Genomic DNA, 18,233 nt, shown 5'->3' with positions numbered 1-18,233 from the left:
TTTAGATTTCTTTGGCTATTCTATTCAAAAGCAGATATAAGTTCATACTTGTAGATCTGCTATTTTTGAAAAATCTTGAACATTTGTGCAAATATTTTGAGATGGTGGTCTGCAGCCAAATGCATATAATTTTGGGGGTCCTTGACATGAAAACGTTTTGACCACCACTGATATAGCAACATACGTTTTTCAGAAAACTGATTTAGAAGACTTAGCCTTAATGGGTTAAATAGCAGATCTCGGCAATTTTCACTACTTTTGTGACACTGCTGTATGATGATAAAGTAGGACATGCATTTACAGAAAAACATAAAAAGTTGAAATATGTAGGTACAAGGTTTGTGCCTGACAGCGACAATACAGTTTATTGATACAGATGTGCCACTTCAAAACTTCACACGTTACTGTTCTTTCACTGAAAGTGCCCTGAAAATTATTTTTTTTCCTCCCTTTTCTGCCCTTAAAATGCACTGTTTTGCCCCTGAAGAGAAGTTGTCACTACACACCCCCGTTTTTCCCTTCAACAGACATCCATATACATGAGAACAAAAGAATGTGTGTTGAATAAGGTGTCAGACTCATTATGAGGCGAAAGGTGATTTGACCAGTTGCTCAAATTAATTAGCATCATAAAAGCAGTGATCATTAAAATAATTCAGCATTTTAAATGCCCTTCTTTGTCCCTCTTATTGCCCTGGGAATCCCCTGAAAATGTACTGTCTTGGCGATGGCAGGACATGTGAAGTTTTGAAGTGGCACATCTGTATACTGTGTACTGTACAGGCACACACGTGTGTCATTGCCCGCATTCTTACAGCTGATATGATTGATATCGAGGGTCAAGCATTGGCCCATAATTTGTTATTCACATTCCCATAAACAGAAAATACCATTTCATCAAAGCAGCATCCACACACACACACACACACACACACACACACACACAATCCGGTATTGGAGCATTAAACGTTAGATATTTCATAGTGAACTCCAGAGCAGAGAAAAGTTAAAACAGCTTGCAAGGGAGCTGAGCGATGGATCCCCATGGATGTGCAGTAGCTTGTACTACAGCTCATCCAAGGTGAAGTGTTTCTTTTGTACCGAAACGATATCAAGAAAAATAAAAAGTACGTAGGCTGAGGGAGAATGAGAAATGACTCCTCTCTCTTCCACAACCACTGCCCAGGTGCCCTTGAGCAAGGCACTTAACCCTCCGTTGTTCCTGTGTAAGCTGTCTATAGTCCCAGGTGTAAAAAGGTGTAGTAACTGTATGCGCACAATACAAATCCTCAGTGTGGATTGAACTCTGAGAGTGTACAAATGGAACCAAATGGACCCGGACCCGGGTCCATTTGGTTCCATTTGTACACTCTCTGAGTTAATGGATACATTAGCACCGAGGATTTCGTTGTGTGAGCGCGAAGCAGCGTCTTGAATAGAAAGGGAAAAAACATCCCTGGATAACTACTGTTAAAAATAAAAAGGGAAGGGTAGTGAAGCCAAAGATGCTAAAGTGCAGATGCACTATACTGTAAATATAGCTGCTGGCACTGCTTTTTAGTTTTTTACTTGTTTTTCATGTCGGAAAAAAAATCAGTGGCTGGAATAATTTGCCGCTGGTTTGCAAGATTAGCCGTGGACACACACACACACTCTCTCACACAAGCACGCACATTTTTTCAAGCCCATTTGGTTCTCAAAGTGGGGTCCAGGGACACCTTGAAGGGGTTCCAGGGGGTCCCTAGCGAAATGTGTTTATATAACATCAAGATCAGTTTGACCACGTTAACCCTGTTTTATAAATCGACTATTCGAAAAATAGACAATGTACAATCACACAACATGTTGTGATGTGCTGCAAGGTTGTAGAGCTGCTATTTTGAAAGAATACTTTTGAAAACATGTTACAACACGCCAATTTTTTATGGGGGTCCCTGGCACAAATCCATGGTCAAATCCGTATAGATTTTGGGGGTCCTTGACATGAAAAAAGTTTGAGAGCCACTGTCTAGCCACTGTCTAGACCAGTGGCTCTCAAAGTGGTCTCACTTATAGTCCCTTACAGGTCTGTAACTCTGACAGTACAGAAATGGAACCAAATGGACCGGGTCCATTTGGTTCCATTTCTATACTGTCAGAGTTAAAGGAGTAGTTCACCCAAAACATTTTTTTTTTCTATCAAGTACACAACCAATGAAGCCTTGAATTCATGGAGATTCTTTTGTTTTTGTTTTTGACTAAGCCAATCATTTGATGACTGGCTGTGTTTCCGGTAGGAAAACACAGCTTCTCCTTTGAAATATTAAAGTTTGAGAATCACTGTTCTAGACTGCTTGGCTCCGTCAGTGCCAGTGGTGTGTAACAGTAAACATTGACAGACTACTTCCTATTGGAGGGAATATACTGTAGCCATGGTGGTTCACCTCCAGAACCACAGATACACCCCAACATCCCTCCAGAGCCTTCACCGTCTGTGTGACTGTCTGTCTGTACAACCACAACTCACTGTGTGTGTGTGTGTGTGTGTGTGTGTGTGCGTGCGCGCGTGCGTGCGCGCGTGCGTGCGTGCGTGAGCGAGCGCTACCAGTCACTTTAATGACTGTAATGTACCTTTCAAACCTATTAAATGGAATCATATAAAACTGCATTATCATCATTATCAACCAGAATACCAAGTTAGTTTTTTTTCCTCCTTTTTCTCACTGCTGTGATTGTGTATCTCTACAACCACAACAACTCACATGGCCCTGTGTGCGTGCGTGCGTGCGTGCGTGTGTGCGTGCGTACTTTTATTATTATACTTGTGAGGACCAAAATGTCCCCATAAATTTGGAGAAACAGACATTGGGCCTCATTTATCAATGTGTGTACAAACCGTCTAGTGTTAGATTTTCCGCTGTTGATAAATGTGGCAGAGACTCGGCCCAATTTTTTTTAGACATGAATAAGCTACGGCCGAGAAGAGGAACTTCTCCAACATGTGAAGTAACACCACCAAACATCTCTGTGGATTCACACACAGCTATACAGCACACACGCCTATCATATGCGTGGTAATGGCACATGCTATTTGCATACACAGGCCATAAGTAAAGATATATCCTAAACGAAAACCTGAATCATGAATTAAATAATAAATAGCCTATGCGTTTCCCGTACGTTGTTGAATGACACCAATCAGTCATGATTGGAATACGTGTGGGGTTTAATTTAACCCCAGAGCAGCATGCAGCTGAGTGGAGACTATGCTGTTTTTGCAAAATAAAGGAGTCCTCCCGTGGGTAACCGCCTTCCATTCCGACATCTCGCCACTCCGACTAGTGGCTTCCGCGTGCGGTTAGGGTTAGGGTTAGGTATAGGGTTCGTTAACGTCGGAAAGGCGACATGTCGGAAAGGCGACATGTACTGTAACCCTCCCGTGACCATGACACCACGTTTATGAGAAATATAGCCTAGGGCTGTCATCCTATGAACGTTTATGGAGTAACTGATAAATGCGTAAACATGGATGAAGGTTGGTGTGTGGAGGGCTGGTGACCTCCGATCTCCCGCTGCGGCCCGTGAAGATCACTTGCGCTGGCATTCGAGTAGGCTACCCAAGTACAGTACCTAAGTACAGTACCCAAGTACAGTACCTACTGTAAGTACCCATTGGAGACTTCACTCTCCAATGTCTCCATGTCATGAAAACAGGGTCCCCACGGTCATGAAATTCCTGGAAATATTTTGAAATAAAATTAAAAAAAATCCAGTACTGGAAAAGGTTTGAAATTGATCAAACATCATCAAAGGTCCTGGAATTTATCAAGGGTCCTGGAAAATATTTGGCTATGCATTGTTTTTGGCTATTGATTTTGTTAAAACAAAACATTTTCATAAACATGAATAATATTACACGAAATATGTAACATAAGTAGTTTTTCGCCGAACGGGCTGTGTGACGGCAGCCTAATGTATGTCTCAAACTTTATTTTTGCTACACTGCCTATCTTTGGGCATTCTACATAGGAGTAAGAGACACATTATTGCGCCGAATGATTGTTATATAGGCCTGGAAATTGGGCTAAATATTCTGGAAAAGTTTTGGAAATTCATTGCTAAAAATGTGCGGGGACCCTGTGAAAATATTCCAGCGCAGCGCTCCCAAAATCCTCTCGCATGTACTGTATACGTTTATATGTCTTAACAGAGCCAGTAAAGCAGTTATATTGTTTTTAATTGCGCGATTTTAATTGCTTGTACCCTTGGAAATATCCTACCAATTTCTTATGACACATCGTCGATGTACTGTATGCCTTTATAAAAAAAAAATTTCCACACTTTACATTTTTGGAGTGAATACTGTACATATGTTTAGATTCCTGTCAGATGGTCAGACAATGCTGCTCCGCATGTCTACTATGGAACAAACAGTTCTAGACAAATTCTACACTCCGTCAGACTAGACGTGAGATCTGAGCGGGCAGTATGCTCAAGTCAAAGTCACGATGGAATGATAAATGCAGACAATTGCGGTGATCTCGCTGTACGCCCATTATCCGGTCTACACCACTTTGATAAATGAGGGCCATTGTGAGGACCATTTTCACAAGGGAAATTGTTCTCTTATGCCTGAAAAGGTTTTGGTTTTGATTTGGGGAGTTAGGTTTACAATTAGAAACGATTCAGGTTAGGATTAGGTAGGCTATTTAGAGGTTAAGGTTTAGGCGTTGGGGTATGAATTACCTGATTTGGGGCCTGATTACTAGGGTTAGGATTAACATTGGCGAGCTGGGTTACCACAGGTTAAAATGTTGTAGAAATGTGTGCGGGTCTTTTAAGTTTATCTTCCTGGGTGCAAAACATGGGTGGAATATTCGGTCAAAATAAAAAGCTTTGAGAGCCGGGGTGGATGTGTGAGATGAGTCAGTCATTATGGGATGTCTCCTCAGTGAGAAACCCTCATGGATTCTTCACTAAGATGTACAGCATCGATTTTTCTTTCTCTTTTTCCCCCCCGTTTCGCCTCAGACAGAAAAGCATTAGCAGCATAGTGGATGATGTTTCACCATATGAGGTGCGTGCGTGCATGCATGCATGCGTGCGTGTGTGCGTGCGTGTGTGCGTGTGTGCGTGTGTGCGTGTGTGTGTGTGTGTGTGTGTGTGTGTGTGTGAGAGTAGCAGTCATTGGGGACTGTGCTTGGCCGTGTCCTAGTTTCACCAGAGCCAAATGATAATGAGCTAAGATTGATGCTCATCCCCGTCTCCTCCTGTTTCTCCTCCTCTTCCATCTCATCTCCTCTCCTCTCCTCTCCTCTCCTCTCCTCTCCTCTCCTCTCCTCTCCTATATGTTTACCTCAGTGTTTATGAACATTCTCTCTCTCTTCTCCTCATCATTGCCTCATCTTCCTGTATTAGAGCGATTTCCTCTCTCCTCATTGGTTGCTTTCTTTCCTCTTGCCCTCCTCTTGGTGGTTCTCAAACTTTTTCAAATCGAGGAACCCCATGTGTTTGGACGTGGACCCCCATCTGAAAAGATTTTGTGCTAGGGACCCCTAATAAGATTTGTGTAATATTCAAAATGTTCCACATTTTGACAAGGTTCGCTGTTGTTGAAAAGAGCCGAATATCCGTTAAGTTTAGATTTGTTCCGTCTCTCCTCTCTTCACATGCCTCCTGTGTCTGCCAAGTACCTCTTGAATCAGGACAAGATTCTGCCTCAGAAATAAATAGACCAAAGACCAACTATCATCAAAAATAACTTCCAACACTGTCTTCTCCTCACACCAATTAGGATAAGGGTGTTATGAATCCTTTCCTGGTCTCCCTGTATTCCTCTAATTTTGTTGTCAATGTTGTCCTGTAGGCCTACTCCTACTCTTTAGGAGACCGGAGGTAGGTCATGAGTCTATTGATTCCAATGGACGCAAACATATGAACACAGCTTCTGAGCCATTCTTTAGCCTCATGGTCACTGAACTAAATATTGGACCCATTCTTCACAAGACACACAATCTTCCACAATAAAATGGCCTTTTTTTCCCAGAGAGACAAATCAGGAGAAAATCCACTTTGTTATCGACCTTTCTCTGTCCCTGCAACGCACGGGACAGAAATATCTGACGTCAGACGCCGGCCACTTAAGGAGAACATTTTGTGGACCATTCTCCGACGTCACATTTGAAGGTTTTCAGAAAATCATGACTTTTGGAACGTTAATGCATGATGAATCAGCAGTGTTAGGACAGAGAGTTAGACAGATATAAACAAAGGCAGATAAAATATGACTTAGGCAAAATGAAAAGAAAAACACATTTTTATGTGTTAGGAGAGTAGAGTAGGCAGATATCAGACTGTCTCCAAAATATGACATAGGCAATTATGCTATGAGGCTAATGAGTGTGGGATGGTGTATCATCCTAAAATAATTGAGCATTTTGAGCTTTCCATTTCCTCACCTGCAGCTTGTTCCCTCATTAGCCCCTCAGTACACACACACACACACACACACACACACACACACACACGCACACACAAACACACACACACACACACACACACACACACACACACACACACACACTGTCTTCGCTTGATTTATCTCCTGGTTCTGATTCTCCATCTTGGACTCTGGTTGTCTGCCAGACCTTTGCCGCAATCAACTTAGAAGCTATCCAACCTCTAAAGTTGCATTTCCCTCCACCGGCAGCCCTATTTGTGAAGACAGAACAGTCAAATAAGATTTTATTAAATGACGATAAACTCACCAACATTGCACCGCTCTCTAGGGAAAGCTTGGGTTCTCCTCTTTGTCTGTGTTAAGCTCTTGTTTCACAACAATCCACTGTTGTCATATTATGAGCAACTTTCTGTCAATGAACGCCTGCATTACCTGTGCACACACATTATTGCCTGCCGTGTGAGTGAGGGGGTTTTGCGGAGCACTCGTTTTAAATCGCTCAATCTCATGCATTTATGCAATTTTGAAACGGATGGTATTATTTATTTTATTTAAAAGAGAGTAATTGAAAAAACACGGCCCCCTCACACATCAGAAAGGACAATATCAATTCATGTGTGGATGTGTGTTTTCAATGAGTCTAACATGGTTAAAATGGAGTTTGAAGTTACAATTTACATAGGAAGGGCGTCTGTGTCGGTAACAGTCTTCCACGCCGACATCTCGCCACTCCGACTAGTGGCTTCCGCGTGCGGTTAGGGTTAGGGTGAGGGTTAGGTATAGGGTTCGTTAACGTCGGAAAGGCGACATGTCGGAATGCCGCCATGTAACCGTCTGTGTCACGGTCCGCTCCTCGGGCCGTGTACTGTGCCCTTATTATTTGGACCTTGAATGCCCTTATATGGTGTTGAACTCTTAAGGGCTGTTCTGTAGGCCTGTGTAGGCCATTGTTCATGATGTTCTGTATGTATTCTTGCATTGTTGTAACTCTGTTGCCATTTGCCTTGGTTCTCCTTGTACTTTTATTGTGTAGTTATGTTCCTAGTTTTCCTGTCTCCTGTCTAGTTGTTGCTACCTGTCTTGTCTTGTCTTGTCTCATCTCCCTTTGATTAGTTTGTTCTCCACCTGTGTCCTGTTAGTCTCCCAGCCAATCCCTGTGTTGATTGTCTTTGAGTTCACCTGTGTCCAGTTAGTCCTGTGTCTATTTAGCTCCTCTGTTTGCTTCAGTTCCCTGTTGGTTCGTTGATTGTAGTCGTGTGAGTTCATGCTAGTCTTTGTCTCCTCACTTATTGTTGTCTTGTGTTATATTCCCCTAGCTTTCCCAGTCTAGTTTTCCCTTTACTCCTGTATTGTCTATTTCATGTTCTATCTGATTACCCGGTGACTGACTTTGCCTGTACCTGACGTTGATTGCTGCCAACTCCTTTTGTGACAGTGTTAATAAACACTTTGATTCGAGCTGCATTGCCTCTGCCTCTCATCTCGCACTTAGGTCCTATACCTCCCTGCCTCGCACCGTGAAAGTCTGATAGAATTTATATCAAATATCTAAATATCGAATCTAGCAACTTAACAAACAGTCTGGGGTGCACACAAAAGCCAGAGTAGACGTTAAAATGACCCCCAGAAATGTGAAATAAGTAAATAAGTACAGTATTCAAGTGAATGTACTTACTGTCCACCATTGTGTGTCCCGTACCACAGGGGTCTTCAAAAGGGGGTCCGAGACCCCTAAGGGGTCCTCAGAGTTACAACAGGTGGTCCGCCAAATCTTTGTGTAATTTTTTTTTACATTAACCCCATGAACCCTAGCATTCCTATTCTGGGGGAACAGTCGCCAAAAGTAGCAGATCTACAAGCTCACAAGGCGTCGCACTGCGACACGTTGTGTGCTTATAGCGCTGCTATTTTTGGTGTAGAGGGAAAGACATTTTATGTAGAGGGAAAAAAGAGCAGAACAAGTACAGAGGTAAAGGTCAAGTTTAGTATTGAGGGTTCAACTGGTTAAATGTCTGAAAATACACATTAACATGAATCCGACATTAATCCAACAAGCAGAAAAGGTGAATTTACACAACACTGATGATAGTGCTGTCAAACAAGTCTATGAAGCTATCTATGAAATCTATGAAAAAGATGAATCTGCAACACAATTTTATACAGTATGTAGTGTGGGTGGGGGGGGGGTCCCTGGTTACATTGAAGACCCCTGGCGTACCGCATTATGCAGCACAGCGCAGGCCATCACAATGCGGCAGACCTCTTCAGGCTTGTACAACAATTTTCCGCCTGATGAAATGGAGGTGTACACGCCATCTGCCCTTCACCAGCCCGCTCTACAACACGGCACGCCTGCCTGGGAGAGAGGCACGCATTATAGTTTGTGGGTCGGAAAGTGGTGATCAGCCAGCGTTAGAGGGGATATCCACACGGTCGCCCTGCAAGGTCGTCCAACGGATTATTGGGCCGGCGGTTCTCTAACATTTTCATGTCAAGGACCCCCTAAATTGATATGTTAATTGACCGTTGACCCCCCATCGTGGACCCCCCATCTGAAAATAATAAGTTATTCACAATTTATGACAATTTTCACAGTTTCTCAAGATATGTCCAAATCTTTTGAAAATTGCAGATCTGCAAGCTCCCAAAGCATCGCATCCCGGTGCATTATGAGCGTTTACATTTGCTATTTTCAAACAGCTGAAGTATGAAATTAGGGTTAAGGTGGTTACGATTATTTTTAAGCTATAATTAACTAAATTTGCTGGGGATTCTTTTCATTTTCACTATTTCTGTTCGCCTACATTGTGCAACGGCTTCAGTGGTTAGTCAGACTCGTTGATACGTGATTCTAAATATATATATATATATATATATATATATATATATAAACGTGCTTCTATTGGTTCTAAATATGGGGAGTGGCGCGGTACGTGGACCCAATCCGGTCTTCCATTTCCACATCCTCCAACAGTGTCAAATGGAGCCATTGGGCATCATTATACATTGTTATTGCATGCCTTTTTTATAAAAGGGTCATTATCGCATTGACAGTTCTGCACAACAAACGTGCTAATTACAAACACAACCTATGCACACATGTCTACCTTACTGAGGCAAGTGTGTAACAGTGTAAATGTAATTTGTCCTATTGTTCAGCTTATTGTTTATGAGGATAAATGTCCTAACATGCATTTATCGTGTACTAAGCACAGCATCTGCTACTTTTGATGTTTTTGTGTGACACTGTAGTACGAGTAGGGTTGATTTATGAAAAAAACACAAAAAGTTGAATATGGACATAAGCGGTTTCTGCCCGACAGCAACAATAAACTATTTGATATGTTTAGGGGTAATATCTTGCTTCATTTTACACAATGGAACCATTTCTTGTGATTATCTTCAGCCATGGGTGCCACAGTTTCATGTTTCTCCCGTTGACATGCGTACGCATTGTTTATGTCTGTCATTCTGCCCGCCTCTCTTTCTTGGCCCATTACTCTTTCAGGCTATTTTTCTGTCTGTCCCTGAAGTAATGTATATGCATTGCTGCTGGTATTGACAAAACAAGATAATGTTTTGAGAGAGAGAGAGAGAGAGAGAGAGAGAGAGAGAGAGAGAGAGAGAGTGTGTATAGGAGCGTATAGGACAAATCTTGCTGCAACAAAACTAGACTCCATCTCACAGTCCATGTATAGCGGTATGTTTGACAATGGACTACCGCTCCTGGAAGGAATGAGGTCCCAATCTTCCCATACTCAGGTCCCCTGTTCTGAGTGTCCATGTGCCTTAACGTCTCGGGTCTACCTCCATAAACACATGAAGAGGAGCCACAATGACCCCTACCGCCAAATGCTGACCCATGGACAGATGACCTCAGCAGCCTGTCAGCAAATCACCACCATCAGCTCTGTAACCAGCCATAAACAAGGAGACACAGATGAACCAACATATCCCAGTCATCACCAGTTTAACTCAGATACTTTAACTCAGCCAGAGGTGAAGACTCATCAGTTGACCCACACTGGAGAAACACCTTACCTCTGTCAACGGTGTGACAAGAGTTTTGGTCAGTTACTGTAAGTAACCTGGTGTCGCACCAGCGAATACACACTGGAGAAAAACCTTTCTACTGTAAACGGTGTGGCAAGAGTTTTAGTCAGTTATCTCACCTGAAGACACACCTGCGCCTCCACACTGGAGAGAAACCTTACCACTGTCAACGGTGTGACGAGAGTTTCAATGAACTAAGTAACCTGAAGAGACACCAGCATGTCCACACTGGAGAGAAACCTTACCACTGTCAACGGTGTGACGAGAGTTTCAATGAACTAAGTAACCTGAAGAGACACCAGCATGTCCACACTGGAGAGAAACCTTACCACTGTACACAGTGTAGCAAGAGCTTCAGTCGGTTAAATCACCCAAAGACACACCAGCGCGTCCACACTGGAGAAAAACCTTACCACTGTCAACTGTGTGACAAGAGTTTTTTGGAACTAAGTAATCTGAAGAGACACCAGCGTATCCACACTGGAGAGAAGGTTTCCACTGCGAACAGTTTGACAAAAGCTTCACTCGGTTATATAATACTAGACCATACCCGGTCGACGCATCCGTGGGGGGATATGCGCACATGATCTGGCAACCCGGGAGGCGACATTGTTTCACACATAAACGCTAATAAGAAGCTGAGATTTGATGAAATTGAAAAACGGGCTTCACAGTTAAGTTCAGATGGTAATGGTCAATGGCTGTGTGCAAAATCAGAGCAATTGCTCCAGCCACTGAGGAGAACCGGGAGGAGAAGCGGGTAGCTTCACCACTACAGACAGTCACCACTACAGACAGAGGTTACTCAAATTATAGGAGGATGAACATCTCCACGTTCCACATTTCTGTCCACCAGAGGGTGTGAAAACACCTACTCAAACATGGGCAATGTTGCAAGTAGCAAAGGTTGCTGCTTCTTCGTGTATCGTTCTTAAATGTCCAACTCGGTGTCTTACAGCCAAGCTATTAAGCCAGCCTATAATATTTGTTCGCGTGATCTCACTTTCTCTTCCCTGTTCCTGTGTGCCACTCATCTTCCAATTCCTCCTCGCAATCATTTCCTTCTTTCATTCTGCTCGCCTCTCTTTCTTGGTCCATTATTCTTTCAGGCTATTTTTTGTCTGTCCCTAAAGTAATGTATGCATTGCTGCTTGAGAGTCAGAGTTTCCATGGAAGACCGCACATTCTCTTGTCAAGTGACAATTTGTATTTTGGAAACTATAACCCAGCTGATTAATTATATATTTTAGCAAATGAGGCAAAGACGAAACATCACGCAAATAATTTATTAGAGATTCAGTGTCATGAATAATGAATAGCTGAACAAGCTGTAGCTAGTTTACTGTGTACTGGAAGCTAAATCTCCATATCCAATACATATCGTGATGCTATTAGGGAGCACCATGCAATAATCATGAGAAATAGGAAGCAAAACAAATAATCAAAATGTACCTTTTTGAGTTATATCTTTTTTTGATCGATTGATTGAATACTTTTTTAGCAATGTATTAACAGTGTTTATTAACGGTGTGTATAACTGTACAGAGGTATAACTGTACAGAGGTACAGTTATACAATACTACTAAAAGGATAACACAAAAATCCCTGAGGGGTGGTTTCCATTGTGGTCCTATGTATTCAATTAATCAAGACATATAAAGGCATACAATACTATAAGAAATCATCAATACTAAGAGCAATATTATTTACAAAAAAAAACTGTTTCTTTTGGCAAGCTGAAGCTTGAAGACTTGTCTTGTTGGAAATTGCAGACTGGTGCTCTTTTAATATGGCGGTTTTGAAGGAGGGTAGGAAGTCACACTTTTTGATGGCTAGTGGTAGGGCATTCCACATTTTGGTGGCATAAGAGTAGAATGATTACGTCCCCATGTTTTTGTTATCTATTAACCCATTAAAACCAGGAAAGCATCTTTTCATTTTCGATTTTTGCGCTGACTATTCAAAAATAGCAGATATTCAAGCTCACAGCGTGTTACTTCGTGCCACGCTGCAAGCTTGTACATCTGCTATGTTTTATTTTTTTATTTTTTAAATCTTGAAAGTGTAAGTTAGTAAGTACATTTTATTCATAAAGTACTTTTCAAAACAATGTTACAAAGTGCTGTACAATGGAACACAATATAAACAAGTTAAAAACAGGGTATAATAACAAAAATAGAGTAATAATACAATACACGAGGATTAAAGCAAAACATTGACCCGTGCAATTAAGTCAGGTAAAAACTTCATGAGAAAATGCTTACGAGCAGAAGTGTGAGAACTAACTGATTTAGAAGGTATTTGTAGAATCAGCCTCAGGTCGTAATGGATTAAACTCTTCACTTGCATTATGAACACACACACACACACACACACACTAATGCATTTTTGATACTTACATTTTCTCTTGTCTCTCTCCCTACCTATCCCAGGACCGCTGGTTTTGGCGTCTGAGGAACAACAAGGTCCAGGAGGGTTACCCCATGCAGATCGACCAGTTCTGGAAGGGCCTGCCGCCGCGCATCGATGCCGCCTACGAGAGATCAGATGGCAAATTCGTTTTCTTCAAAGGTAACAGCAAAAACCAAAAGGAGTGACTGAATGATAATGGTGCCTTCAGTCTCAGAATCAGAACTCTTTTTTTTTTTTACTCTTTTTGTTATTTTCATAAGAGAAAGGGAAGAAAAAGATTAGGGGGGGGGGGCAAGGGGGAAGAGATAAATAAAAAACAAACAAATGATCTACATATTTATGTAGCGCCCCTGTAAACAGGGGCAAAGATGAATGAATGAATTGAATGAATTCACACGACGGTGCATTCTTCTCAAACACCAGAGTGTATCTGAGGAGAAAACAGCGCCGTCCCCCTCTACAGGAACCACTGTGACAGACCAACATAATCGATCACCGACTCACCAAAACACTCACTAGCCGATCACAGAATGATAGATCAAGATTATGTTGTACAGTAATATAATCATATTAAACTCTGCAAAACGAACCCACAATGTTGCTTCAAATAAAAGGAAATCACTTGAAATAGCTGGACCAAAATAAAGACATTTAAATAAAATACTTTTGACCAACAATAGCTTAATAGACCGTTTTGTATAAATCAATAATATTTCAATCTATTACATTTACATCGTACCGGATATCTATCCATAAGTAGGCCTACCTGGGGTAAGACATAAGGTTTGTGAGCATAGCAGCAGATATAGCATACTGTACATGATATGCTATGGACGTTAGTTAAGGTGCGAGAAAAAAGGAAAAAAAGAAGAAAAAAACCTGTGCACGTGTCAGCGCGTCTCTAGAATGTTTCTTCAAAGTCTTAAAAGAATTAAGTAAACAAACGTGCCAGTGTTTATGTACAGTTATCATAGCCTTCCGAGTTGCAATGTTTGAACACTGTTGGAGCTGGATTGAGGCAACGCTCACACCGCCCGGAGCCTTATCAGTTCTGTGAGTGAACAAACAACAATAGATATGCAAGTAATTGTCATTGATAAAGTGTCACTTTAATAACACTGGATAGATTGATGTTTGGGCTCTTACAAAGCCTCCATTTCTACCAGGTTGAACATTTTCTTCAAAGCATTCTCGATGTAGCCCCGCAGCGGTGCCCTTATCTGCTCTTAAAGTTTGGTCAACAAAGCCACATTTTAAAGGTGTTATAATAATAATAATATAGTCCACAAGCCTTTGTGGTATTTGTCACTGTATAATTGCATACACAGTGAAATGATGTATCTGCATTTAACCCAACAGCCAATTATTGCAGCTTAAAAACTGTTTCATAAGTACAGTACATGGCTCAGAGTAGTTTCTCATCTTAATGACATTCAATGACGAGGTTTAACTGTCACATCAGTTATGAATGTGTCAGATTAGGTAGGTGTCACATTCTTCAAATGGTGTATTGTTTCCCCCACTTCATCACTTCCTGTGAATTGATAAAGACAGGTCATGTGATTATAGCCACAGGGTGCTGGCTGAGTGACTACATGGTGCTGTCAGTCTCTGTTTAAAGTGATCCACCTCTTCCTTACAGGTCCAATTCAAAGGTACCACAGATACAGATACTCAAGGCTGGTTTACCATCTTCCACTGTTATTCATCTCCTACACTGTCTCGCTTTCTCAGCCCTCCTGCTGTCTGTCATTCCTACAGTATTTCTCTCTCAGCTCTCTTCTTGTCTGTCATTCCTACACTGTCTCTCAGCCCTCCTCCTGTCTGTCATTCCTAACACTGTCTCTCCTCTCCTCCCGTCTGTCATTCCGACAGTGTCTCTCAGCTCTCCTCCTGTCTGTCATTCCCACAATGTCTCTCAGCTCTGCTCCTGTCTGTCATACCTACACTGTCTCTCAGCTCTCCTCCTGTCTGTCATTCCTACACTGTCTCTCAGCTCTCCTCCTATCTGTCATTCCTACACTGTCTCTCAGCTCTCGTACTGCCTGTCATTCCAGCTCTCCTACTGTCTGTCATTCCAGCTCTCCTACTGTCTGTCATTTCTACACTATTTCTCAGCTCTCCTACTGCCTGTCATTCCAGCTCTCCTACTGTCTGTCATTCCTACACTATTTCTCAGCTCTCCTACTGCCTGTCATTCCAGCTCTCCTACTGTCTGTCATTCCAGCTCTCCTACTGTTTGTCATTCCGACACTACTTCTCAGCTCTCCTACTGGCTGTCATTCCAGCTCTCCCACTGTCTGTCATTCCTACACTATTTCTCAGCTCTCCTACTGACTTTCTGTCTCTCCTAGACACTGTCTCTGTCTAAGCTTGTCTTTCTCCCCTGCACTGTCTGTAAACAAAGTCTATCCCTGCAACTGTGTGTGTGCGTGCGTGTGTGTGTGTGTGTGTGTGTGTGTGTGTGTGTGTGTGTGTGTGTGTGTGTGTGTGTGTGTGTGTGTGTGTGTGTGTGTGTGTGTGTGTGTGTGTGTGTGTGTGTGTGTGTGTGTGTGTGTGTGTGTGTGAAAACCTTTTTTCAAAGTGTGGATATGGCTCCATTATTTATTTGTAAATTCAGGAGCAGCTTAAAGTTAATCTCAATTTAATACCCTATTCAGAATAGCTGGATTAGAATACCATCAAATGAATTGCATCAAGAAATCTTTCATTGCGCTCACTCATTGCAGTTAATTCTGGATAAGAAGCTAATAGAAAATAGCTGGAATGGGGGAAAAAAATGGATAAAGGGTTGATGTGTATTGCTAACACACAAAGTTAAATTGCTAGCAGTGTAGTACAGTGAGCTACTGCAGTGGTTCACAAACCTTTTAGCTGGAGTCCCAAAAGAGAAATGTGATGTTTCCCAGGGGCCCAAACGTATACAAACATACATAATAATTAACAGCTTAAGCCCTATCTAATAGTGAAAATAGCCAAACTCCAAGCTCACAACGCGTCCCGTCGCATGTAGATCTGCTATTCTATTTGTAGATTATTTATTTTATTTAAACAACAAATAATAATAATTTATTTTGTTGTTGAAGGTTTCTGAAATATACATATTTTTAAATCTTTTCAGATAATAATAATAATAATAATAATAATAAACTATATATTCACTCGTCATTGTTTGGTAAACACTGAGCTACTGTGGTATTTGAGCTTGTAGATCTGCTGCTTTTGCTGTTTTTGAATTTGAATCCTTAAAAGTAACAGTTTGGGACATGAGGTTTCCACCCGACAGAGACGATATGAAACAAAATGTAAATAGAAATGTCACAGCATTTTTTTCCTTTAAAATCTTGAAATCAATGACTTTTTTTTGTGCTACCGGTAAATATGAACTTTAAAGTATACTATGTTAGTTCCATTGAGCCAAGCCGGAATGCAAATCGATCGATTGATCGTTATAAAGATAAACATGCTCTTAAAATGCGGTCCGATGGGTGGGTGGGCCGCCAACGCTTTGGAGATTTTCAAAGTGGGCCCTGATCCAGAAAAAGGTTGAGAACCACTGATTTAAATCACTTCAGAAAAAACTGCTTTTTACACCAAGGCCTCTTTTGGTTATCCTAAGTTCATTAACTCATTAAGACCTGAGATACGATTCTACACATTTCTTCTAAATCCAAACAGTTTTCTGAAACACTTATATTGCTATAATATCAGTGGGGCTCAATCATTTCCATGTCAAGGACCCCTAAAATTATATGTATTTGGCCGCGGACCCCCATCTGAAAATATTTTGTTTCAGGGACCCCCCAGAAGATTTTAGTAAAACAATGTGTTTGAAAAATATATATATATTCAAAGATTTTCAAAAATGTTCAAGATTTTTCAAAAATAGCAGATATACAAGCTCATAGCGCGGCACTCGGTGCCGCGCTATGAGCTTGTAGATCTGCTATTTTTTATATATAAAGTATAAAATAATGGTTTAAGTGGTTACACAGATGCGTTCCCGGATTGAAAGGGTTAATCTTTCTCCACAAACACGGAGCGCATGAAAAAACATGTTGTCACTTGAAGCTTCACAAAAGTAGGTTGGCTTCTTATTTTAAGTCCCAACATAAAAGTTACGTTCCGCTTCCCGCCTCAGGGATTTACAGTTTTGCAGCAACTACCCCCCTCCCCCTTCAAAGAAATATGCAATTCTTTGCAAGTGGTGCAAGCAGGAGGCAATTTTTGCTACACTTCAGTTATTTCTTTATTTATTTCACATGGAAATTCCTCTCAGACATAAGAAACAGAATCTTTCTGCAACTTCAGTTGTGTAGCAGCAAATCTGATGCTGGACTTAATAATAAAATAACTCAATAACTTCCTTTGAATGCATGGGACACACTTTTCTCACAAAGCACCCTGGGGTCAGTTTCTCTACGCCAGAGGTTCTCAAACTTGCTCGTGTCAAGGACCCCCAAATGAAAATGTATTCGGCCGCAGACCCCAATCTTGTGTCAGGGAACCCCAGAATATATGATTTGTGTTAAAAAAATCTAAAAATATTCCCTCAAGGACTCCTGGGGGTCCCCGGACCCCACTTCGAGAACCACTGCTCTACGCACACTGCCACAAACTCGAGGCTATTTAATTTAATTTATTTATTTTCGCCCACGGCACACACAGTAAAACCTTCAGTGTTCATTTATCCATTTGTAACTCAAGAGAGTTTCCAATGTTCCAATCCAATCCAATTGTTTAGCTTCAGAGTTAAATTAACCCTGAGGATTTTATAGGTGTATTGCTGGGAAAGATCACTGCTGAGCCCCCCCCCCCCCCCCCCCCCCCCATACGCACACACACACATACACACACACACACAGACAGAGAGAGAGACAAATCCCCTCGGTCCGTCCGCCATCTGCTCTGGGGTCAGTGGACTCAATCCTTCTCCCACCTCAGCCCATGAAAATGTATTTAATGTGAAACAGAGAGAAAGGAAGAGGAGGGCCAGCCAGCCTTCATCCCCTCACTGCTGACCTACGCAGTGTGTGTGTGTGTGTGTGTGTGTGTGTGTGTGTGTGTGTGTGTGTGTGTGTGTGTGTGTGTGTGTGTGTGTGTGTGTGTGTGTGTGTGTGTGTGTGTGTCCCTCATATCTACTCTCACACAATGTGCTCTCTCTCTCTCTCTCTCTCTCTCTCTCTCTCTCTCTCTCTCTCTCTCTCTCTCTCTCTCTCTCTCTCTCTCTCTCTCTCTCTCTCTCTCTCTCTCGCACGTTTCTCTCTCTGCCTCTCTCTCTTTCCTATCTTTCTCCTGTACCTTTGTCTCGTGCCCTTTGTCTTTGTTT

General features: G+C 41.8%; 1 protein-coding gene across 1 annotated transcript in view; it reads left to right on the top strand.

Moving 5' to 3' along the window:
- Positions 1–18,233, top strand: part of LOC311048483 (matrix metalloproteinase-24-like) — a gene marked incomplete at both ends in the record, with an annotated part of 67,470 nt that overhangs the window by 41,062 nt on the left and 8,175 nt on the right. The window contains one exon of the mRNA XM_084061742.1: positions 12,925–13,063. Coding sequence (XP_083917868.1) covers positions 12,925–13,063 — 139 coding nt within the window. The remainder of the gene's footprint in view (positions 1–12,924; positions 13,064–18,233) is intronic.

This window comes from Gymnoscopelus microlampas (genome assembly GCF_963454915.1).
Source record: "Gymnoscopelus microlampas genome assembly, chromosome: 7".
Lineage (NCBI taxonomy): Eukaryota > Metazoa > Chordata > Actinopteri > Myctophiformes > Myctophidae > Gymnoscopelus > Gymnoscopelus microlampas.
This window is presented reverse-complemented; position numbering and strand designations above follow the sequence as displayed.